General features: G+C 44.3%; 2 protein-coding genes across 6 annotated transcripts in view; one reads left to right on the top strand and one right to left on the bottom strand.

The window, feature by feature from the left end:
• LOC137524538 (cytochrome P450 2K1-like) overlaps window positions 1-5,645 on the top strand; it is an 81,483-nt gene extending 75,838 nt beyond the window's left edge. The window contains exons 8-9 of the mRNA XM_068244525.1: window positions 1,812-1,953; window positions 4,643-5,645. Of these exons, the coding sequence (XP_068100626.1) occupies window positions 1,812-1,953; window positions 4,643-4,830 (330 nt within the window). The 3' untranslated portion in view covers window positions 4,831-5,645. The remainder of the gene's footprint in view (window positions 1-1,811; window positions 1,954-4,642) is intronic.
• The window catches only part of LOC137524540 (uncharacterized), a 226,400-nt gene that overhangs the window by 75,925 nt on the left and 123,656 nt on the right, over window positions 1-26,819 (bottom strand). The window lies entirely within an intron of this gene.

Below are 26,819 nucleotides of genomic sequence, written 5' to 3'. Positions count from 1 at the left end.
CAGTATGCAGGTGTGCAAAGGTGAGAGACTTGGGGACCACTGGAGCCTGTAAATATCTGGGAAATATCCCAGTTTGCCCCTATACTAAGTGCTGGCCCTGTTGTAAATATGTCTGTGATCACTGACAATTTACAGAAACCTCCCCATAATACACTGTAGCAGCTCATATTATCATGCCCAGTCTCCCGACCATTCACTAGAGCAGATGTCCCCAAATTTTTTCGGTCAAGGGCCGGGTCAACATACTTCAGACTGCTGGGGGGCTGGCGTATACATAAAATGATGTAGAAAAGCAAAACATTGAGCCTAGGTATTGTAGACTATGGCCTCAATTCACTAAGATCATGCTAGAGATAATAAAGCAAGAGAAAACTTACCTCCACATGTGAGAGAGTTATCTTACCTCTTCATTCCTTAAGTTACCTCTCCTGTAGTTAATTTACCTCCTCTGTAGTTAATTTACCTCCTCTGTAGTTATTTTCACATGCAGCTAATTAACAGCCTGCCTTTAACTCTGGAGTTATTTTAAGGATTGGAGAGTTAATTTAAAGACAGAAGAGTTAACTTTAGGCTTGCCTGAGGTAAAATGTTTCCTGAATACTACATGCCTTATCACCATGGTAACAACTCTAAAAGAGTTATTAAAGACAGGAGATAAGTTTAGTGAATTGAGGCCATTGCCTATTAACATTGGCAGCCCTCATGTCTCCCATTTAACCAGAGCATATGTTATGCCCCCCAACACAGCAAGTGCAGATAGTATTCCCCCAACCCAGTGCAAATATTGTGACCATAACATAGCAAGTCATATGTGAGCCATAATGTCATCCAATGGCCTGCAAAAGCCTGCAACACAATCTCACCCATTCACACACGATCTCTGTAGAAACGTAAGCAGTACAACCCTCCATTTCCCCTTCGCAAAGGAACCATAACATTCCTGCACAGCACCTACCAAAATATATGTGCTTGTTACAAGTTATCACCTCCACCCAGTAAACCAGAAGCTAGCGAATGACTGCTTTCTGGCTTCCACATGGAAGGGTGGTGCTAGAACTGCTATTCTATATGTGCACCACCAACACTTATAGATGCAGGGGACCGCATCTAAGTAATACATATTGTGTGAGGGGGGCCGGTAAAAAAGCCTCAGGGGGGTGCATTCGGCGTGCAGGCCTTAGTTTGAGGACCACTGCCCTTGAGCATGAGAAATGATTAACATCAGTATGGCCTTCCCTGTAATGATGATGCAGAAGATGTTAATAAAGACATTCGTTTATCTAATTATCTTCCTGATTCAGGTAGCTTGGATCAGAGAGATGACTAGAGAGAAAGTTAAATAATAATTATTACAACTTTTTCCAGGAGATTTTTTTTTTTAACTGGCAAAATATTTTAAAAAGGTCTGAATTACAAATGTTATTCCTGTTTAGTGCCCAACCTAATGACAGATCACTGAATTCTCCTTTAAAGGACAACTGAAGCGAGGGTGCTATGGAGGCTGCCACATTTATTTCCTTATAAACAATACCAGTTGCCTGGCTGCCCTGCTGAACCTCTGCCTCTAATACTTAAAGCCATAGACCCTGAACAAGCATGCAGCAGATCAGGTGTTTCTGACATTATTGTTAGAACAGACAAGGTTAGCTGCATGCTTGTTTCTGGTGTTATTCAAACAACTTCTGCAGCCAAATAAATCATTGGGATGCCAAGCAACTGGCATTGTTTAAGAGGAAATAAATATGGCAGCCTCCCTATTCTTCTCACTACAGTTGTCCTTTAAGTGTTGTATAATGTGTTTGTGTTTGCAGGATACAGAGGTGATTCCTTTTCTCACATCCGTTCTCTATGACAAGACTCAGTGGGAAAGACCTTATGAGTTTAACCCAAATCACTTTCTGGATGGATCTGGCAAGTTTGTACGCCGAGATGCATTTATGCCCTTCTCAGCAGGTGGGTGATTAAACTAATCAGATGCAGTATAATCTTTGCTGCGGCTACAGTAACATATTAATGGAGACCTCAATACAGAACTCAACACCCTATAGGCACAGAAGACCTGCTGCTTTAAAGTAGATGCCATCCACAATGTCACACCCTCTTTATGTTGACAGGAAGCAAGAAAAAAAATGATACTCATACATGAACTTTAAAGAAAAAGAAGTAACAGTGTCACACAAAATGTATCCAATGTGCCCCGCTAAGGGCAAGTAACTGTAGCCAACACAAATGGTGTGTATGTGGGGAGAAGGATGGCTACTATCCCATAATGCCCAGCATGACCTCTGACCTGAAGGCAGCTGGCCAGTTGGGATGACGTTCACCGCGGTGACCGCATTCGCAAATACACATTCCCGTCATGACATGTAGATTAGTGAATGCCATTGGCTAGCTGACTTCAGATCATTGGTCATGCTGGGCATTATGAGATGGAAATTTGCCACCGGTGAACCCATGCCACTGCAAGCTCTATCCCTACCAACTTCCTCACATTCTTGCTGTGCCTATTGGTAATCCCAGCTTTTGCTATAGTGTTTTGGAATAATTGGCCTCGATTCACCATTCTCTTTGAGATAACTATTTCTAGTTTGTTAAATTACCGAATTCGAAGTTTAGCAATTTCTAGTTATATTCATCAAGGTTTTTCCGCATTCGGTGTGAATTCGATAACAATTCGTTAACCATTCGGTAACGTGACGATATTTCCATTTTACAGCGGTAATTTAACACAAGGCCATAAGATTCCCATGGAATTGTGGGTAAAAGGTAGTCCTTTAAACACTACGTAGCAACATTCTGAATAGGGCTTAACACCTGGACCAGGATTCTGTAAGTGGCTTGGGACAATCCCACAATTTGATAGGAGCCTTTTCTAAAAAAAATATAGTGCAGCTAGCAAATTAGTTAACCCTGGCACTGCCTGTGTTCTCTTACAAGATGATTCAAGAGAAATGCAGATGTCCTGTTATAGCAAATAAATATATTCTCTTGCAAATTGATGTAGTTCTAGACTTATTCTTGCCCTTCTGCGCCCTTGAATCACTCTCAGCTGATACATAACCACTTCAAATGGCTCCATCTTCTCTGTCAGCAATGATCTGACAGGAATAACGACAGAGCAGTGAAGGAGATAACTAATCCTAAATTTAACGATAAACCACACCCAATTTCATTTTCATGAATTGCACTTTCTTCCGTTTTAACGCATCACTACCGAATTATTACCGAATTATTACCGAATGCTCGCTAACAGCTGTAGATAAATTTGATGAATCCTGAAATCAACTTAACGAATTCGGTATTTTACCAAACTGTCGTTAACCAATTCGATAAGTCTTGATGAATCAAGGCCATTGTGTATTTTGCAGCACTTTACTTTGCAGCGAAAGGCCTTTATAAAGACAAGGGCCCATATCCAATTCTTTTTTTTCCTGACTTCTCTCCTAGGTGATATTTTTACAACTCGCCAATAAAATGCATTTGAAACCATCAGCTGCTAAAAAAATACTGAACATAATTTTGATGGTACTTTTCACTTACTTTTTGGTCATTTTGAATTGCAAAGTGCTGAAAAGTTATTTTAAAGAGTAGATGAAAGATTATCTCTTAGGAGAACACTTAAGAGAAAAAGTTATTTGCATATGGGCAAAGGGCTTTTATTCAATTCACTTTTTCGTTTACGTTCTCCAGTGCTGGGCCAAAATTACGCATGAGCGTAATTACGCATCGTAATTCAATGTAAATTTACGCGTAAGCGCTACGCGTTACTTACGGTCTTACGCGTAATTATTTACGCGTAAGGAGTTAAGTGGTATCGTAATTACACTGTCTACCGTAATTGCTAGGTATGCGTAATTTTACGAAGACTTACGCATAATTTTACGCGTAATTACTAAGGTAAAAACTCCCCTTTTCTAAGAGTAGCCAATCAGTCAACATCCTAAGCAACCAATAGTATCTTCTCCCGCCCTTCAGTATATAAGCGTACGTTTTGACGCATACGAATGATGTGTACGCAATAGCTGTCACATTGATGGCTATTGCGTACACATCGTCCATATGCGTCAAAAAATACGCATTAATGAGTATTACGGCACTACGCGTAACATCATAGTGTAAGCGGCTACATTACGGTATCCTTACACGTAACTGCGTAAGTTAACGCGTAATTACAGTGATGAACCGTAGATAATTTCCTACGCCGTAACAGTAATTGCGTAATGCGTAATAGCGTAAAATTACGCGTAATGATCCGTAAGCGTAGATTTTTCCATTACGACCAGCACTGACGTTCTCACGTAAGCCTTTCAAGCCACAAGCAAGCAAGAAAATACTCAGAGTAATTCTGAAAGTATATTTTACCTACCAGTATTTGTTGTGTACTTTTCAGTTGTAAAGTGTAGAAAAGTTATTATAAACAGAAGAAATATCTCCTAGGAGAAAACACTGGGAAAAAAAAGTTAAAGGCCAATGTTTCAGCTGGTAAACCTTCCTTTAATACTCTCACCCTATTAGGTAGACTTTTACCGGTGTTTAGATGGGCTGTAAAGTAGTAATGTGTTTTGTTTGTATACTTTACTTTTTTAGCAATTAACTTTAATCTTCTAAGTGCCTAAATTTCTGACTCCTGCTTTTTTCATAGGAAGAAGAGTTTGTGTTGGAGAAGGCTTAGCCAAAATGGAGCTTTTTCTGTTCTTTGTTGGACTTCTGCAAACCTTCACTTTCCACCCACCTCCAGGAGTTTCTAGAGAAGATCTAGATCTCACTCCTGGGATTGGGTTCCTCTTAATGCCTCGCCCACATTTGGTGTGTGCAAAGCTTAACTGTTAGTCAAAAACAGCATTTCCCTTTTAAAATTATGTGTTGTGGGGTCGGTAGTACAAAGTAGTGTAGTGCATCCATTTTATCCCCACTAATGAAAAATCTAAGCTTAAAGGGATATCAAAGGGAACTAAAAAAAAAAAAAAAGACAGTTTTACTTACCTGGGGCTTCTACCGATCACCTGCAGTCACCCTGTGCCCGGGTCGGCACTCATCGATCCTCTGTTCCCCCGCCGCAGCTGAGTTTCACTTTTGGTGACTGAGTCTGTCAATTGCCACTGGGCCTGCAGGGCCTGCCTGGCTTTGCGTGTCCTGGTTCGCGCTTCCATTGCCAGGAGAATCCTGCACAGGCACAGTATGACAAAATCCCTACTGCACCTGTGCAGGACGCCCTCAGCATCAGGACGTGCATGGCCAGGGCCACGCAGGAGCAATGGCTGGTGACAGGCTCAGTTTCCATAAGCAAAACTGAGCCGCGGTGGGGTCGGAAGATCACTGAGTACCGGCGTGGGCACAGGGCGACCGCAGGCAACCGCAGGCGGTCGGTAGAAGCCCTAGATAAGTAAATTTGCCTTTTTGAGCTTCCTCAAGTATCCATTTAAACACAAAGTATTATTGCTAATTGATAAGGACTTTATAAGCTTGAGTATGTTACACTACTTTGTATAGACCAGTTCTGAAATATGCTTGAAGAAGAAACTTAAAGTTTTGAAAGCTTGCAAAGAAATCTTGTACAGTAGAGTTGTTACAGTTAACACTTTCGTTGTTATGTCTTCGGATTATACCGGACCCTCTTGTCATATTAAAAATTACTGAGAAGAGAACACCGCTGTAACAGTGTCTTTGTTACTCCTGGTTATAAGGAATACCAAGACAGTTCATTCCTGGTCATGTGATCAACCTATGGAACTGTCCTTAACCTGATATCGCCTTATCTCTTGATGCTATTTTATTCTGATCTACCGTGTATGACACCTGGATAGTTTTAGATACTATGGTATATGTCAGGTGGATATGTAACTCTGTTAGCAGATTTTGGGCTAAATTGCAATCCACAATACAAAAAAGATATAACAAAGTGACAACATGCCATCACAGCAATACACTGGAATGCCTCTGGAATATCCCGCCCATCATCATACCTAAGATCGCTCATCCGCCACATGACTACTGTAGCTGAAGCTGTAATTTCTACATTATAGAGAACTCAACAGTAGTGGTGCTCGTAATGGGTCAATTATGATTACATAAAAAAATTCACATATTTTTTCGTAATTACGCATTGGGCAATTGTGATTACGTTACATACAGCATACTGCATTTGTGAATCATAATTATGCCTGTAAGTATGCAATTATGCGTAATTCACGCTCAATGTGTAAAAATATTCACATATATTTGCCAGTGTATTGCGCATGCACGGTTATTAGTTAAATATTCAATGCAAAAAATGCATTCGTTTGTGAAAAAAATTGCGTTCATCAGCCAATATACTGTACACATGCAGCTATTATTTAAATATTCAATGCGAAAAATCCATTTGTATGCATAAAGCAGTTCAGTAAATTATGGCCAAACATGTCAAGCTTGGTTTTGTCTGTACAAACGAAATTGTTCCAGAAGTCTTACAGCTCTGTTTAGATGCAACTTAGCAAATCTAAGCTGTGTTAGCATATTCATTTAATGCTGGGCATACATAGCTCGTTTTTGAGCTATTAACCACTTAAGGACCAGGGGTGATTTGGCTGATCTGTGCAGCGTGGGCTCTACAGCCCACAGCACAGATCAGCAATGAGGCTGGGCGATCAGACTTACCACCTTTTTTCCACATTAGGGCCAATCAGAGGCCGGGGATCGCCGATCTGCCTTACGGCGCTGCTGCGCAGCAGCGCCGTATGATGTAAACAGCGGGGATTTCTTCCCCGCGTGTTTACATTACATGTGCGAGCCGCGACCGGCAGCTCGCACACTGTTCACGGAGACACCCTCCGTGAACTAGCATGGAAAGGCCGCTCGGACGGCGTTAGGCGGTCGTTAAGTGGTTAAGATGGCTCGATAGATAATTTCCGATAATGTCCGATATCCCACCTGATCGTTTCGCCGCTCGATTCCGCATTGCAATCAATGGAAAGAAAAACGAGCTGAAGATAAGGGAATTGACTGCAGAATCGAGCGGTGAGACGATCAAGCGGGAGAATCAAGTGGCAAAAGCGAGCCGTGAATACCCAGCATAAGAGAGAATAGGTTTTTTCCTGGAAACTTTTCCAAACAAGCCATACTTGTTCATTTTTACATCCATTCCTGTGAAAATAGGTTACTAATTTGAATGGTTTCCACTTTAAAATAAACTGCCTCACTGTAGAATGATGCACTTTTTTTAATGGCCTTATAAACCTTCCTAAACTGATGAGCTGCAACTATTACTTCTCATTTGTTGCTGATGTCTTTTCTCCTCGGCACTGTGTTAATACATACTGTAAATGAATCCTCCAGACCAGCATACTACCAAAATAATGCGTTCATAGAGGTGGTCAGGTCATGCTTGCTGATTATCAATTGCACCTGGCTGCTACTTACCTTTGTAGTTCTTATGAAAGTATTAAGGGTGTAATTGTTATACACTGCTTCTGCATTTTTTGACTTGGTCTTGGTTAAATAAATAATGGGCCTGATATAATTCACTTGGAAGACTTTCTACTTTTCTCCTAGGAGATAATTTTTCATCTGCTGTTTAAAATAACTTTAAAGGACTCTGCAATTGAAAATGTACCAAAAAAGTAGGTGACAAAGAACTAAAAAAAAATTATTTTTACTTAAAGTGAACCCGAGGTGAAAATAAACTGATCAGATAAACAATTATATTTATCCTCCTACTCCTAAAAATGACTTTTTAAGACATCCCAGGATTTTATTTTATATTTAAACATTTAGAAAGTAGATTGAATGTTTTGTTGTATCTGCTCAGTTGCAGTCTATTAAGTGTCCCTAAATGAAAATACATAAACTATATTAACCCTTTCTCTCTCCATCTGCTCTCAGAAATATGTAGAAAATGTATTTTGCCACAAAAAACTTTTATGGTTGTAATTTGCTTATCAGTGATGTTTACTATATTCCTGACAAGGTTCTGACAAGACAGAAGCTGTCATTTCCAGCCTTAAAAATAAATATTTCAGGCAGCAAAATAAAACAAGTAAAACACCCTGGTTATTAATATGTTTAGTACTGTACATACACATGTTTATCTCATCATGTCACATGTCACCTCGGGTACACTTTAAAAATTGTTTTTATTGTGATTGTAATTTTTAAACCACAGCTGAGCTCCAGGATAATTTTATATGTAGAAAAATTGCAGTGTAATAGAACAAAAGTTGATACTCTACAGAATCCCCACGGAAGGTCACACTGCAAAAATCACGTTCAAAAGTTATCATTTAAACTGGCAAGGCAAAATATCATGCCAAAAATACTTAAATGCACTCTAGTAAAGGTTAAAATGTCACTGAGCCTGATGATGCTGATCACAGATACTGTGCTATTTGGACTATGTTTTGTTTGATACATTCACTTCTGTTTAAAGAGGACCTGTAACTTCAAAAATGCCCCCTGGGGGTACTTACCTCAGGAGGGGGAAGCCTTTGGATCCTATTGAGGCTGCCCCTGTCTTCCTCCATCCCACGGTGGCAGCGCTGGGCCCCCAAAACCACAGCCAACAAGGATAGTTGGCTGTGGCGCAGGTGCAGTAGTGCCTTCAATATTTACCTTCCTCGGCTCCAGCGCAGGTGCAGCAGCGGCTCTCCACTCGGGGACCGGGGTCAGGCGGAAATAGCTAATCCCAATCAGGTCACTCTACTGTGCAGGCAAATTGTGCCTACGCAGTAGAATGGATCCAATCGGGATTGGCAATTTCCGCCTGACCCCGAGCGGAAAACCACTACTGCGCCTGCGCTGAACCCAGGAAGGTAAATATTTACATGGCCGCCACTCAGGGTCCGCTAGCGCTACCACCATGGGGCGGAGGAGGATGGGGGAATCCTCGATAGGATCCAGAGGCTTTCCCCTCTTGAGGTAACTACCCCCCAGGGGGCGATTTTAAAGTTACAAGTCCACTTTGAAATAACTTTTCAGCACTCTGCAACTGAAAAAGTATCAAAAAGTAGATGCAAAAAAATACTGTCAGAATAATTTTGAGTATTTTCTTGCTTTCTGGTGGCTTAAAGGCACTTTATCAATAAGGTGTGAAAACAACACCTAGAAGAAAACTGAACTGAATAAGTGCTTTGGTGCCATGGAGTGAGTTTAAAGCCTTGTACACACCCCTGGCTAAAGTTGGCCAAGGTGGCCGATAACGACCACTTCAGCCGATAGTGAGACGTGAGTACAGAGGCCCACGACCAGCAACGGCCGATTGTCAAGCGACCCAGCCGGCGGATCAACTTGGCTGAGCGAGGGCCAGAGGCCACTCTGACACCCGCCATGTGACATCACGCACACACCACTCCGTCATCTCTCTGCCAACCCGCCTTGCATAGCAAACAGAACAAATTGTTAGATAAGCAGCGGACACACGTCTGTACAGGCCAGTCCAGTGATGTCACCCAAGAAGAACAGGTCCCAATCCCCAATGGGTAACATCAGTTGTTAAAGCGGTAGGATCAGCCATACTATACCAGGGGGAAAAAAACACATATATAAGTAGATAAATACTTGATCTACTTACATAACACATGTATTATACTGTCCATGTTTTGATTTCAGTGAATGCTATATAGTAAATTACGAGAATTCTGTTCCTGGTGGGGGCCATGTCTTTTGCCCACAGTTAAGGCTAACTCGTGATGTCATTTCTCCCCTTTACTTTTTTTCTTGTCTCCTCCAATCGCTAAGTCACCTCAGCCTTGCTTGTAAACACAAGTGAGTAGGGGATTAGGTTTCAGATAAGAAGCTGGCAGGGAAATAAAGGGAAGAGGAGGAATAGATTATAGATAAAAAGAACCCCCAGCATGCAATTCTTTGGCACGACTACTAAAGGGCCAGTGTTCCTTAAGTATGTGATAACTCCAAAACATAACAGCAGAAAAAGTTTTGAAAGTTTTGAATGCAGGATTAGCATCTTTATCACTTAATACACTCAGACCAGTTGCTGTTGAAATTTGATTTTTATGGTGACGATACCGCTTTAAGTGTGTGTGCACTTTTAATTGGATCTCAGACTTGAAGTTTTATTTTTTCACACCTCATGCTTTGTTAACCATGAAAGGTATCTTCTCCGAGGCAGAACTTAGTGATACACGTGTCCTTAAAGATAATACCACTGTCGCTGAAGTTATGATACAGATATTTAGATCCTGTCTTTATCTCCTAATCATAGAGAGAGAAAAAAAATATATATACTATATATACAGTTGGATGCGAACGTTTGGGCATCCTTGTTAATTTTCATGATTTTCCTGTATAAATTGTTGGTTGTTACGATAAAAAATGTCAGTTAAATATATCATATGGGAGACACACACAGTGATATTTAAATGAAATGAAGTTAATTGGGGTTGACCTGTAGTAGAGTCGGACCTAAATATCTCAAAACAACTCACAAATCACCTGAAGACAAAGATTGTTCACCATCTTGGCTTAGGGGAAGGATACAGAAAGCTGTCTCATAGATTTCAGCTGTCTGTTTCCACAGTTAGGAACATATTGAGGAAATGGAAGACCACAGGCTCAGTTCAATTTAAGGCTCGAAGTGGCAGACCAAGAAAAATCTCAGATAGACAGAAGCGATGAATGGTGAGAACAGTCAGAGTCATTCCACAGACCAGCACCTAAGACCTAAAACATCATTGTTGTTAAGCTTGGAGGTGTAATCTCCACAGTCAGCATACAACACATAAGCTGACGTGAAGGAGGTACACACACCAGCACAAGGGATCAGGATATCCCCAGTTTAGTGGAGGAGAGGACTGACTCCAATAGGAGATTGTGGTGCACAGAGCCGGTGCAGATCCGAACAGCCACAAACAACACTTTCGTAATAACGTCTCAGCGCAAAGTAGCGCTGAGCGCATAAACCAGGACTGAGGAGATCAGGACAGGTAGACAGAATGAACGCTTGCTAGCTAGCGACTACTTAGCGACAGCAAGCGTCCAAAACCAGACAGACTGGAATGAGGCAGCCAATGCGTTGCGGCGATGGCGTGCCTCACAAAGACAGGACAGGATAGCCAGAAAATAGCAGGATCGAGATAGATGAACGTAACACAGATAAATATACAATAAGTATGATTTCCTAGCGTATTACAATTACAGCTATCAATGAAACTATTTGTAACGTCTGACAAACATATGTATATATCGGCAATGAACCGATATATGACATAAGCAGGAACTCTGACTAAGACTGGAGTAATACAGGGAACAGGACTCAGAAGGATTCGCTATCTCTTCGCAGAGATGAACGCAATCCACAAACAGGACCAGGAACAGGATAACTAGCTCAGCACGGGAGTTCACGGTACGCGCAAACTACCAAAACGTGCTGGAAAACTGACTAACTGAACACAGGAAATAAACAGTTCGTGTACGTATATATCAGCGACACTGATATATCAACATAACACAAATACAAGGAAAATAACAAAATGCGCAAGTATGCGTATATATTGGCGATGAACCAATATATGACACAAGACAAGCAAGTAGCAACTTCTAGAACAAGAGCAGAACTAGGAGGACTCGCTGACCCCTTCGCAGGAGTCAGCGCAGTCCACACGGACCAGGAACGAGGTGGGGCACGAGCAGAGTAACAGATACAATCTGAGACTATGGTAGCCCATGAGGCATTGCAGGAAGCAGTTCTTTATACTGAGGTCATCCAATGGGAGCAGACCTGCAGATTCCCACACAAGTGAATGGTAATTAATCACAGGCTGATAGCAGGAAAAGGCAGACAATGATATGCAGCCTGCAGGAAAGGGACCGCCCCTCCACTGCAGCAGACAATGTTTGTTTACACAAAAGCATATTAAACTGTCATTAACTTCAGAGCGACTGCAGATGGAATCAGCAACTAGTTTAAGTGCAAACCAAACTATGCAAGCAAATGCATGTAATGACATTAGAACTGTTTGGTTTGCAATACCACTGCAGTCAGCAGTAAACGCTGCAGAAGCGATCATAACAGTACCCCCTCCCTTAAACGCGGCCTCTGGACGCCTATGAAAACTGACATATTTCTCCTGAACCACCCAAACCAAAAAATCAGAAGTGGGAAATCCAGCAAACTGATCTGACTGAAAATTCATGAAGGTCGGATCCGTCCGACAAAACCAAATTCCCAAATCAGTCTCACCAAAACTAGACCAATTGGAACCAGAACCTACCGAACCATGCCCGTCAGCACTACAAGCCTCAGTGTGATACCCATCAGAACCACGACTTCCAGAGAAAAGCCCCCAGAAACTCTCTGAGCGATACCCACCGCCTTCCCGGGACTGTCCAAAAACGCCAAAGCCTTTGCAATGCCCACCGGAACTGTCCCCACCAACACAAAACCCACCGTTGAACCAGGACAAGTTTCCTTAGAGATCTCCCAGAACACTTGGAAGCTCCAAAGAGATCCCCACAGGTCAGAACGCCCCTTAGGCTCACATGGAGAACCATCAAGAACCCCTATGGAACCCAGGGCAACTCTAGAGTCAGGGTCACAAGGACAAACATCAAGATCAGGGTTTTTAGGGACCAGAACCATCTCCGGGCATGCAGGCCAACTGGCAACATCAGAACATGTCTCCACTAGGGAAGCGTGTGAGCACGCCAACACAGACACACTTGGGCACTCTGGCATACGAAGCACATCTGGGCACACCGGCACAAGAGAGACTTCTGGGCATGTCAAGGAACTGCAAACCTCAAAGTCAGTCAAGGTAGGACCGAAACCAGGACTGGGCAAAAAAAAATCATCATGACTAGACTTCACAGTTACTGGATTCTCACTAAAAAATGCAGGATCAGACTTAGATGTCTCTGATTCCAGCAAAGTTATTAACAAATCATGTTCAGGGGCATTTACAAGACAGGACAAATCTTCTGATGTATGCACCGAACTAGACAGGGTTCCCATAACTTCTTCTGGACTAGACAGAGACTCATCAAATACACTGGACTGGAGCTCATGAAGGGCTGCAAAACAAGTCAATATTGCAGCAATCCCCACTGAACTAGGCAAAACTGAGTAACTCACTGGACAGGAAGGGGACTCAGGAACTTCTGCCACACCGGCCAGAGAACCAGAATTTTCCAGGATACAGGGCTGGGTTTCAGAAACACTCATTAACCCGGACTGAAATTCTGAGATTTCTATTATTTTTTCCAGCGAGTCAGAATTATCCATGTTACAGGGCAAGACTTTTGAAACATTCAGAGGACAGGGCTGGAGTTCCTCGGCTGTTACAACACTGGAGAGGGACTCAACAACATTGGTTAAATCAGACTGTGTACAGGGCAAGGTATCTAACACACTTGCTGACGAGGACAACATTTCAATGGCTTCTGCTTCGCTGGGCAGAAATTCATCAAGTTTTATTAGAGCAGACTGTAATTCCAAAACAGCTGCTAGACAAGTGAATATTACTGCAACACCAACTGAGGTAAGCAGTGCCTCAGACTGTTCTGCTAGAGGGTTTGAAGTATCCAAAGTACTGGGTGAAGCATAAGACTCTGCGACCACAGCTTCACTGGACAGGATCACCGAACAGTCCACACTGCAGGGCAAAACCATGGAAGCACCTGCTGGACAGCATAATGACTCTGTGACCTGAGTTTCATTGGAGAGATCTACTGCACAATTCATGGTACAGGGCAAGTTCACTGGAACATTTTCTGAACACGGTAATAATTCTGCGATTTCGGACTCACATAGCAGACGCTCTGAGTTATTCATGAAACTAGAGCGAGGTGTAGAAACAGGAAGATCAAAACACAATGTTTGCGCATCTAAATCACCATTCAATTGTGAAATTGGAAAATTCAGATGCTGGGGTTCTGAGATTTCTGGACAGGATTGCTGGGACTCAGAAACTGATGTAGTGCATCTATTGGCATCTGCTGGATCAGACAGGAGTTGAACTTTATTAACACAGGTGATTTCTGCAGAAATGTTTGCAGAGACAGGCAAGATTTTTCTGGTGTCTGTTTCACTAAACAAAGAGTCATGAGTACTGGCTAGGCTGGACTCAAAAGTCAGCAGGACCTCTGGGTCCTCTGCTGAGAAATTTGTGCAGGGCAAGATTAAGGAAGTATTAGTAATTTCTGTCTTACTGGGAAGTAACACTGAGTTATCCATGGTACAGGGTGGAATTACAGGAACTTCAATTTCACACAAAAGGAGCTCTGAATCACTCGCTGAATCAGCCAAAGGTGCTGAAGCAGGCGAGTCCTCAGGAACTGAGGAAGTGGAACAATCTCCACTTGACAGTGTGTCTTCCCTGGTATCAACTGATTGAATCGCATAAAAATCGTCAAGAATCATTCTCCACACATCGATCAATGGAGCCACAAAGTCATACCCACACACACCAGTTTTTATTAGGTTATAGGCAGACTTAATGCATGCATTCAATACTAATTCACTTTTTGCACTGTAAAACTGACAAAATGAACTTGCATCTTTCTTCCATTCATAGACCAGAGCTTCCATCTCTCCTTTCTCAAATGGAGGATCCCATGCATATTTAACAGCTGAGCATTCCGGCTGATCATAGTTTGCAAATGTGTTAGTGGCAGAAACATACATTGGGTTATTTAGCAGGTAATTGGCCGATTTCTTATTCCTAAGGATTTCCAATACCTGTAGCAAGTGTTGAACTGTAGTGTATGCAAATTTCCCTTGCTGCACGAATAAATTGATCTGTTCAATACTCTGTAATATATCTTCATAATCATATTCGGATAATTCATTTAAACAAGAACTTTTATTTTCCCTGGCTAGCAATGAAAGTTCATTAGTAGTTTCATAGGTCCATTTGACTCCCCTGAATGGTGACTGAATTTCATTATCTGCTACTGGCGGAGTCTCATTACAGATCTGATGCGCAGTCGCCAAGGGCAACGACTCCGCTGATTGTAACGCTTTTCTTTTGGAGCGTTTACGTTTGGCTTTAGACCCTGCTGCCTTAGCAGAAGAAAAGTTATCAGAACAATTATCTGCTTGCTGATTATTTTTGTAGGCAGTAGAAGGAGCAGCTGATTGACAAGCTGCCAGGAGCTTATCAAAAGCGCTAGGCAAATCGGTTTTGCGCAGCCAGTTATGGATCACAAACGCTAGAAATTCCAGTGGTCTTTCTTTTAAATTGGTATGATCCAAGACATCGTAGGCCCACTGAAACAATCTTCCCTTAAATAAAACATAAACTAGCTGGGGGGCCCACGTTGAAACAGGAGTAGCCTGGAGCTCAGGATTGGCCAGGAACCTGGCACATTCAGAAAAAAACTCATTTTCTGTTTCAGAATTGAGCTTCTCAAATTTCTTAAAGGAACAGGAACCATAACAAACAGTGTCATTTTTGCTGGGAACCCCCCCCACAATGGGGATTGGTAATGGGGCTACCATAATGTTAAGCTTGGAGGTGTAATCTCCACAGTCAGCATACAACACATAAGCTGACGTGAAGGAGGTACACACACCAGCACAAGGGATCAGGATATCCCCAGTTTAGTGGAGGAGAGGACTGACTCCAATAGGAGATTGTGGTGCACAGAGCCGGTGCAGATCCGAACAGCCACAAACAACACTTTCGTAATAACGTCTCAGCGCAAAGTAGCGCTGAGCGCATAAACCAGGACTGAAGAGATCAGGACAGGTAGACAGAATGAACGCTTGCTAGCTAGCGACTACTTAGCGACAGCAAGCGTCCAAAACCAGACAGACTGGAATGAGGCAGCCAATGCGTTGCGGCGATGGCGTGCCTCACAAAGACAGGACAGGATAGCCAGAAAATAGCAGGATCGAGATAGATGAACGTAACACAGATAAATATACAATAAGTATGATTTCCTAGCGTATTACAATTACAGCTATCAATGAAACTATTTGTAACGTCTGACAAACATATGTATATATCGGCAATGAACCGATATATGACATAAGCAGGAACTCTGACTAAGACTGGAGTAATACAGGGAACAGGACTCAGAAGGATTCGCTATCTCTTCGCAGAGATGAACGCAATCCACAAACAGGACCAGGAACAGGATAACTAGCTCAGCACGGGAGTTCACGGTACGCGCAAACTACCAAAACGTGCTGGAAAACTGACTAACTGAACACAGGAAATAAACAGTTCGTGTACGTATATATCAGCGACACTGATATATCAACATAACACAAATACAAGGAAAATAACAAAATGCGCAAGTATGCGTATATATTGGCGATGAACCAATATATGACACAAGACAAGCAAGTAGCAACTTCTAGAACAAGAGCAGAACTAGGAGGACTCGCTGACCCCTTCGCAGGAGTCAGCGCAGTCCACACGGACCAGGAACGAGGTGGGGCAAGAGCAGAGTAACAGATACAATCTGAGACTATGGTAGCCCATGAGGCATTGCAGGAAGCAGTTCTTTATACTGAGGTCATCCAATGGGAGCAGACCTGCAGATTCCCACACAAGTGAATGGTAATTAATCACAGGCTGATAGCAGGAAAAGGCAGACAATGATATGCAGCCTGCAGGAAAGGGACCGCCCCTCCACTGCAGCAGACAATGTTTGTTTACACAAAAGCATATTAAACTGTCATTAACTTCAGAGCGACTGCAGATGGAATCAGCAACTAGTTTAAGTGCAAACCAAACTATGCAAGCAAATGCATGTAATGACATTAGAACTGTTTGGTTTGCAATACCACTGCAGTCAGCAGTAAACGCTGCAGAAGCGATCATAACAATTGTGCTGCAGATGGAGTCACTGTGCATCGTTCAACCATTCGGTGCACTTTACACAAGGAGATGCTGTATGCGAGAGTGATGCAGAGGAAGCCTTTTCTCCGCCCACAGCACAACCATACTGTGCGTTATCTGTGATCTCAATGTGTAATACAAATAATAAATTTGTGACAATACCTCTTGGCTGGTCACTCACTACAACAAACATGACAGGCAGAGGGCGGCCAGAGTGCAGAGGTACTAGGGGTCATGGTGGCGTGTCATCTCGTGACCGTGGAATATACTGTATGATCTTCTGCAGAAGAAAGCGATTAGTTCCCAGAGTGTAGAAGAGGTGGTTGATTGGCTCATTCAGCATTCCACCTGTTCTACCTTTTCTGCTGCCAATCTTCCCGCGCCCTCCTCCTCATCCTCCTCTTCTGTAATCAACCGCAACACCACTTCCACCACCACAGAAGACGCTCCAAATTAATTGGATTGTTCAAAGGAGCTATTTCCCCAAGCATTGATGGACAACAGTGACATGCAGGCACTGTTGGCATCAGATGAATGAGAGGAGCATGGCAGACACTCATATGAGAGTCCCCAGGTCTCCACATGTGTAATGTCCCTGCTACTATAGCCTACTGTGAGCTTGCAACTCTAAGCGCTGAGGCTGATGATGATGTGGTGATAGATGTTTCCTGGGTGCCCACAAGAGAGGAAAAGGAGGAGGAGAGTTCAGAGAAAGAGACAGAGCCTGGATGAGGGAAGAAAAGAGTAGAAACTGGAAGCAGGGAGAGGTCGTAGGGTACAGCAGAGCGTGGCGTCACCAGGGGTCAGCCCGACACCGCGCCTGGTCACTTCTAGCAGTACTAGACTGGCTGAACAAAGAAAAGTAACAATTTATGTAGTATTTTTTTAAATGAGGTATTTTTTTTTATTTTATTGTTTATAAGAGTTTTATTTTAGTAACTATGGGGTAGGGGTGAAAGGGGTTAGAAAAGAATAATCATTTATTCAAATTTTCTATGTTAAAGTGTATTATGGTGTATTTGGGTGTATTTTACTTTTCGGCTGATCGTATCATCAACATCCAGTATGTAATTTAGTCCTACATCAATTGGCTTTACCCAAACAAAAAATTAATAGTATTACCCTGGCACTTCCCAGTTACTTTAGGAATCGTGTCCACCCTGGCCACAGGCACAGTTATCCTGCACCACCACGGCACCCAGTATGTCATTTGGTCCTACATCAATTGGCTTTACCCAAACAAAAATGAATATTATTACCCTGGCAGGCACCCAATTTGTATGGCCATGTCCGCCCTGGCCACAAGCACAGCTATCCTGACTTGCACCACCACAGCACCCAGTATGTCATTTGGTCTTACATTGATTGGCTTTAACCAAACAAAAAATTAATAGTATTACCCTGGCACTTCCCAGTTACTTTAGGAATCGTGTCCACCCTGGCCACAGGCACAGTTATCCTGCACCACCACGGCACCCAGTATGTCATTTGGTCTTACATTGATTGGCTTTAACCAAACAAAAAATGTGTACTCTTATCCTGGCAGGTGCAAGTTACTTCAGGTATCTGTCTCATACAGAGGCTGAAATTCAAATATTTTTTCGGCAGGTAATTGCCCAATTCTTATGGCCTCTGTCTTATTAAAAGACTGAAATTCAGATATTTATTCAACAGGTAATTGCCCAATTTTAATGGCCTCTGTCTCATAGAGAGGCTGAAATTCAAATATTTTTTCGACAGGTAATTGCCCAATTCTTATGGCCTCTCTCTCATACAGAGGCTGAAATTAATTTGGTCCTACTTCGATTGGCTTTATCAACAATTACAAATGTATAGTATTACCCTGGCGATTGCCACTTACTTCAGGCCTCATGATCGCCCTGGAAGTGACCACAGACACTACTATCCTGCACCATCGTGGCAACTAGTATGTAATTTGGTCCTACTTTCATTGGCTTTACTGAAAAAATATACATATTATTACGCATGAGTAGCGACCTTTCGCCAACTAATGTGTTCCACTATTGTAAAAAATTCTCATGATTATTGTCACAAGAGCCCTCAGTGGCTGACCGCACTTAGCCTTCTAAACGGTGCCAGCGCACAGATCGTGCGAACTCTGGTCGCAGTCAATGCGCAGGAACCGTTAAGAATTAGCCGCAGACAACTCAGAAGGGAGCCTGTGAGACACGGGTGATTACAACGTCACCTACTGGTTCAGAGTAAACTGCCACCACCGCGGTTACTATGGGACCGTGGGGCCCACTAACTGACTGACTAATCCTGCGAATAAAACGGTTAAACACACGATATTCTGTCTAGCCAACAACAAACAAACAGTAGCGTATCTTCAGAGACCTGGGATCATTTCTGTGTGTGCTGATAAGCAGGGTAGCGAAACAGTGAATGACTTGGGAAAAGTCGTTTATTCACGCAATATAAATAATTAATATGTACAGACAATTATGAAAATCAACAATTATGAAAACAGTAATAGCCAGTATGAAAAATAAAAGAAGGGAGAAAAATACTTAGTTCCTGGAAAGATGTCCTTATTGTGGGAAGAATCATAAAGTCCTTGGTTTCAAAGTCCAGAGTTCAGAGTGCAGACCAGGTGGATGCCAGCATATCCTCAAGCTGGCATCTGATGAGTGCAAGATGTTTCAGTGTGGAGGACTCTGAGTTTTGGCTCCTCTCCCATTCTTATGCCCCTGATTCAGTAGGAGGAAGTGAGGGCGGGCCCACACACCCCCTTAGAACATGAGATGAGTCCTGCCCTTGTCCTGGAGACCAGAAATCATGCCTTAACCATATATGGGCTCTATCTCACAGAACCGTACAGGTCAGGGCAGATTTACTAATATTTTCAGGTCTGCCTCGATGTACCCAGCAGTCTGATACCAAACATGAGGGGTGGGACCCCTGTGGTACCATTAGGGCACTGTTGAACTGCCTAACGGGCAGTCTTTACCTCAGAAGGTTCTGAAATGCGCTCAGAACCAACGCCAGGCAGGGCCCTACCTGCTCTGTTAGTTTGGAGGGTCTGCCAGCCTGGCAACACAGAAAATATGATACATATAGCAGTTTATGGAATATGAGAGACCCCTGGGATTTATACCAGGTCATTCCCAGGCAAAGGTTCTTTGAAGTTGGCAGCAGCAAGCCACATGTCGGCTCCCTGCTGGGAAAAGGAGTCGGAGTGTCTGAGTTCCCTCACTCTAAATTGGTTCTGTCATGGTGTTTGTCACCTTATACCTGATGGATGGGCCATCAGCACAGCTTGAAGCCAGGGACTCTCTGGGCCCAGGCTCATTAGCATATCAAAAGGGCCAACCAGCATTTGGAATGGTGCTCTCTTTGCTAAGAAAAGGACTTTAGCTGTCCCTACACACTCAACCCAGATTGTACCGTTTTGAAGCGCAATCGATGCAGGAATCGAGTGCGATCGTTCTTTTCTTCACGGGCGGTTCCAGGACGCGCCTGCGTCCCCGCAATCGTCCGTGACAGCCCCCCCCCTTGTCCGTGGCTTAGCCACTCATCCGCAAGATGTGTGGCGGCGCCGCTAACCTGGCTGACGGGCCTCGAGTTGCCGGTACGGCGGGAAAACCTATTGGAGCCTGTGGCTCGGTTCCCCTGGACCGGTCGCGGTCTGCTACCCTCAGGGTTGACCCAACATGGACCGTTCTGGACAGGGCGTTTGCGCCACTGCAGTCGGACGTGGTGTCTGCCGGGACTGCGGACAACGGGCAGTGGGTTGGTTAGGTCAACAGCCAGCCCACGCAGGGTTCCCCTGCTGAGTGGCTGTGGACCTAAGGGAACCCCGCGGGAATCCCTGGACCTTCCCAGCTCTTGACAGACGGCACATGCCCTGCAGTAGTTGGCTACATCCCTGTTCATCCGGGGCCAATAAAACTGTTTCCGAATACCGGCGAGTGTCTTGCGGACACCCGAGTGCCCGGTCAGAGGATTACCATGTGCGGATTTCAGCACATGTCCCCTAAACGCACTCGGGACCACAAGCCACTTGGTATCCGCGTGGGATCTACCTGTAGGGGGCTGTACAGACTCACTGTACAGTCTCCCACCTTCCCAGTACACCTTGAAAGCGGCCCCGTCTGCGAGGGGCTCAGCGGCTTGCTTCCTGAGCACCTCCAGGCTTGGGTCACTTTGTAGTGCGGCTGCGAATATGGCGCTGTCAGTTTCAGCCAACTGGCTCATGTCACACGAGGCCAGCGGCTGAAAGGTCTCATCCCTGCGGTCAGAGGAGGGGGAGGAGGCCGGAACCCCCTCCACCTGTCCTGAGCTTGGGTTCTGAGCAGTGCAGCTGCGCGGTACTGCTAGCACCGGTACACTGTCAGAATGGCACAGACGGACATTACTCAAATCATCATTGCATGCAGTAATGACATTGACAGGTATAGACATTTTTTCATTACAGACAGGTTGTACAGTAAACTCAGGTACAGTTACAGCATCATCACAACAGACAGTCTGTACATCAAACTCAGGTGCCTTTGAAGCAGGCACTATTGAACCTGGTACCCTTGAACTGGGCACATTCAACCCACCTCCCCCTGGTGCTCCCCCAAGTGTATAAAGTACCTGGTGGTGGGTGGAGAGTCCGTCTCCTTCCGTGAGCGACAAGGCGGTCGTGGCAGGTTCATAGTAGGACACAAGCTTGCCCAAATCAGTCCCCAGCAACACAGGGACTGGGAGATCCTTCATAACCCCAACAACCCTTTCGTGGACCCCTCCCACTCCCCAATCCAGCTTCACTCTTGCGTGGGCTATGTGGAAAAGGGTGCCCTCTACTCCAGTAAGGGCAAGGGATCGGCTGGAGCTGATGCTCTCCTTTGGCACAAGATGTGAGTGAACTAACGTGATGTCAGCTCCGGTGTCTCGAAATCCGGTGACAACTTTGCCGTTCACTCTAACAAGTTGCTGCTGGTCGGTTCGGTCGCGGATTTCCTTTCCGCGTGCAAACAGGACAAAATCTGACGATCCAGGCTGTGGTTCGCTGGCGGGTTGCCTCTGCTGTGGGTGAGGTACAGGTGATGCAGATGATCCAGGTGCTGGTGGTGTCTGTCTCCGCTCCGGACAGTCGAATTTCATGTGTCCGGGCTGGCGGCAGTAGTGACAGGTGACCTCTCCAGGCGCTGCAGGCCTGGGTGCAGCAGCTGCGCTGGGTGGCCTCTGTGGTGGACGGCTCACAGGGGCAGGAGAGTCTGCCAGAGTATTGGGCTGACCTCCTCTCCAGCTGGATGGGACAGTTCTGCGGGTATCAGCCACCCGGGTAGTTGCAAAAGTCTCAGCAAGGTCTGCAGCGACAGTTGCTGAAGTCGGCTTGCGTTCTAACACAAATTGTCGTACATCAGCAGGGCAAATGTTCAGAAATTGCTCGAGGACTATCAAGTCCTCCAGGACGCCATAAGACCCTTTGGTGAGGCCTAGAGTCCACTGACGGAGTGTGGTGAGCAAGCTGCTGACCACATCTCGGTACGAATCAGAAGACTTTTTCTGCCAGGCCCTGAACTTTTTGCGATAGGCTTCTGGCGTCAGCTGGTACTTAGTAATGATAGCGTCTTTTATAGCAGCATAATCATTATCCTTCTCCGCAGGCAATTCTGCGAAGGCATCAAGCGCTTTGTAGCGCAGCAAAGGTGTCAGATGTCTGGCCCACTGGTCTTGGGACAGACGATACTGACGGCATGCTTTTTCAAAAGACCGCAAAAACAAGTCAATGTCTGTGTCTTTTTCAATATTAGCAAACTTAAATTTTGCACTTACGGGTGCTGCAGCTCCTTCAGCAGGGAGGCTGGGCGGTGAACTCCGGCTGGCCTGTTGAACCTTTGCCATGTTGAGCTCATGCTGTCGTTGGCGCTCCCGCTCAGCGGCATCCCTCTCTGCGTGGCGTTCAGCAGCAGCAGCTTGCCGCTCCCGTTCCTCTCGTGCTTCCATGTACTGCATGTACTTGTCCAGGTCAGTCTCCATCAGCTTTTGTAATGCCTGCTGCATTACCGGGTCAGCACCCATGGACAGTCCAGTACTGGCCAGTTCCGGGCGAGTAATGTCAGAAACTCTGGGATTGGGGTCCATACTGACAGTCTCTGGCGTAACTGTTGCAACAGGGCCCGCAGGATGCTCAACCTCTGTACGCCTAAGATCTTCAGCCTCTGGTTCCCCTTGATTGTCAGATGGGCTGGTATCCACCTCAGCGGACACTCCCGGCTCCCGCAGTTGCTGGGCATCCCATCTGGACAAGTCTGCTATCAGGTCCCGTTTTGTCTTGCGGAGGATGCCAATGCCCCTCTCTTCGCAAAGATTTTCCAGGTCTGCTAGGCACATGTTCTGGTAGTTCCCGGACATTTCCATGCCAAATAAAATAAAACTTTGGGGAAGGGGTACTGGCTACACAGTCTCTCTGTATATATAAAAAATATATTGCCTTCCAGCTACACCAACGAATTAGTTCGTTTCTCGATAGCGCTAGCGCTATCGCAGATACTTTCAGCACAACACAGATCCAACCGCTGCCTAACACTGTCACAAGAGCCCTCAGTGGCTGACCGCACTTAGCCTTCTAAACGGTGCCAGCGCACAGATCGTGCGAACTCTGGTCGCAGTCAATGCGCAGGAACCGTTAAGAATTAGCCGCAGACAACTCAGAAGGGAGCCTGTGAGACACGGGTGATTACAACGTCACCTACTGGTTCAGAGTAAACTGCCACCACCGCGGTTACTATGGGACCGTGGGGCCCACTAACTGACTGACTAATCCTGCGAATAAAACGGTTAAACACACGATATTCTGTCTAGCCAACAACAAACAAACAGTAGCGTATCTTCAGAGACCTGGGATCATTTCTGTGTGTGCTGATAAGCAGGGTAGCGAAACAGTGAATGACTTGGGAAAAGTCGTTTATTCACGCAATATAAATAATTAATATATACAGACAATTATGAAAATCAACAATTATGAAAACAGTAATAGCCAGTATGAAAAATAAAAGAAGGGAGAAAAATACTTAGTTCCTGGAAAGATGTCCTTATTGTGGGAAGAATCATAAAGTCCTTGGTTTCAAAGTCCAGAGTTCAGAGTGCAGACCAGGTGGATGCCAGCATATCCTCAAGCTGGCATCTGATGAGTGCAAGATGTTTCAGTGTGGAGGACTCTGAGTTTTGGCTCCTCTCCCATTCTTATGCCCCTGATTCAGTAGGAGGAAGTGAGGGCGGGCCCACACACCCCCTTAGAACATGAGATGAGTCCTGCCCTTGTCCTGGAGACCAGAAATCATGCCTTAACCATATATGGGCTCTATCTCACAGAACCGTACAGGTCAGGGCAGATTTACTAATATTTTCAGGTCTGCCTCGATGTACCCAGCAGTCTGATACCAAACATGAGGGGTGGGACCCCTGTGGTACCATTAGGGCACTGTTGAACTGCCTAACGGGCAGTCTTTACCTCAGAAGGTTCTGAAATGCGCTCAGAACCAACGCCAGGCAGGGCCCTACCTGCTCTGTTAGTTTGGAGGGTCTGCCAGCCTGGCAACACAGAAAATATGATACATATAGCAGTTTATGGAATATGAGAGACCCCTGGGATTTATACCAGGTCATTCCCAGGCAAAGGTTCTTTGAAGTTGGCAGCAGCAAGCCACATGTCGGCTCCCTGCTGGGAAAAGGAGTCGGAGTGTCTGAGTTCCCTCACTCTAAATTGGTTCTGTCATGGTGTTTGTCACCTTATACCTGATGGATGGGCCATCAGCACAGCTTGAAGCCAGGGACTCTCTGGGCCCAGGCTCATTAGCATATCAAAAGGGCCAACCAGCATTTGGAATGGTGCTCTCTTTGCTAAGAAAAGGACTTTAGCTGTCCCTACACACTCAACCCAGATTGTACCGTTTTGAAGCGCAATCGATGCAGGAATCGAGTGCGATCGTTCTTTTCTTCACGGGCGGTTCCAGGACGCGCCTGCGTCCCCGCAATCGTCCGTGACAATTATGTAGAGAAACAATCTCTATCTTACTTTAATGTGTACCAGAGCTGTGGGAAAAAGAAGATTTGATACTCATCACAACTTCCTCCAGCAGCTGTCTCCCCGCATTCGCAGTAGACCCAGACTGACGCGACTGAGCATATTATTAGGGCTGATCAAGGTTAAACGGCAGACCGCGGGAGGACCGCGAGGGACTCACACGTGTTTATGCTGCTGGAGGAAGCTGCAGGTGAGTATCAAATCTTCTTTTTCCCACAGCTCTCCTTTAAGCTGATTATATATACGTTTGAATGTGCCCTGCAATTTATTTGTGTGAATTTTGAGATTTTATGTCTATGAAATAAAGGTAGAGTTATGCTATAATCAGAGCTAGATTTCAGGCTAGAATGACCCTTTATGTTTTCTTTTCTCCAGAACCCTGAGAGGCTATGTTTATATTTAGATAGTGATGCAGAAAAGTTTTGACTTTACTCTTTCTGAAATATCAGTTATTTAGCAAAGCAATTTAATATCCATGCTAAGAATTAAGCAATATGGCTACTAGTTAATACAAGATATAAATTAATGTAATGCTTAATGCTGAATAATGATTATAGAACTATTAGTTAAAGGGGAACTGAAGAGAGAGGTATATGGAGGCTATCATGTTTATTTCCTTTTAGACAATACCAGTTGCCTGGCAGCCCTGCTGATCCTCTGCCTCTAATACTATTAGCCATAGCCCCTGAACAAGCATGCAGCAGATCAGGTGTTTCAGTGGTTCAGACTTATAAGTCTGATCTGACAAGACTAGCTGCATGCTTGTTTCTGGTTTTAATCAGATACTACTGCAGAGAAATAGACCAGCAGGGCTGCCAGGCAACTGGTATTGATTAAAAGGAAATAAACATGACAGCCTCCATATACCTCTCTCTTCAGTTCCCCTTTAAAGAGAACCCAAGGTGCGTTCTAAGAATTCTCCCCCTCTGCGATCTGCTGTGCCCCCATAAATCAAACGCTGCGTGTCGCTAGCACTACGTTTGATTTAGGGGGGCACAGCAGAGCGCAGAGGGGGCCTGGGGGAGCACTGTATAGCAACAGAGGCTGGGCATTATATGCAGACCCACCCTCTGTGTGCTAATAGGATTCTTAGAACCCACCTTGGGTTCTCTTTAATGATTTGACCAATAAGAGGTCTGGATATTAAGATAAATGAGTTTGCTTTTATATATTTTAACGTGAATTAAAATGAATGATTGTTTGCTATAGAAATAAGCCCAATAAGACGCTGTGACCATACAGATAAGAGGAGGGGTGCAGAAAATCCTTCCAATTAATGATGTACCAAAGAACATACCAACTTCTTAGAACTAAAGATAAGCTATGGACATTATGTGATACCTTTTGGCTTACCTCATTCCAATTAAGAGTATCAGACCCAGATAGATGTTGCAGAACACTACCTGTGTCATAAGATCTAATTAAAATGTTTATTGATGTCTTTAATGACAATAGGAAAACGTTTACTTGAGGGTTTGGCAAATTTATAAAATAAATAAATAAATAAGCTGATATAAATCTTCGACTATGACAGTACCAATGGACAATGGCGTGCAGTGATCACCCCTGGAGTATGCAGGGAACTATTGCAAATAAGATGTCAGGATCTTATTTTCATTTATTTATAGCTCTTAAAATCCAAGACAGACATTAGAAAAGTGTGTGCTGGGTCGCCATGACGCACGGCGTTTCAGAACGTAGTTCCTTCTGCAGATGGCGTCAGAACACACTCACCCATCACAAAAAAAACATCCTATCATTTATAGCTCTATAGTGGACCTGATGGGGAACTATTAAACTGTGATGAATATATATATATATATATATATATGCTAATAATGAAGTTTCCCATCGGGTCCACTATAGAGCTATAAATGATAGGATGTTTTTTTGTAATGGGTGAGTGTGTTCTGACGCCGTCCGAGGAAGAAACTACGTTCTGAAACGCCGTGCGTCATGGCGACCCAGCACACACTTTTTTAATGTCTGTCCTGAATTTT

Source organism: Hyperolius riggenbachi, chromosome 7, assembly GCF_040937935.1.
Source record: "Hyperolius riggenbachi isolate aHypRig1 chromosome 7, aHypRig1.pri, whole genome shotgun sequence".
In the NCBI taxonomy this organism is placed as follows: domain Eukaryota; kingdom Metazoa; phylum Chordata; class Amphibia; order Anura; family Hyperoliidae; genus Hyperolius; species Hyperolius riggenbachi.
Note: the sequence above shows the minus strand (reverse complement) of the source record. Positions and strands in the feature narration are given on the sequence as shown.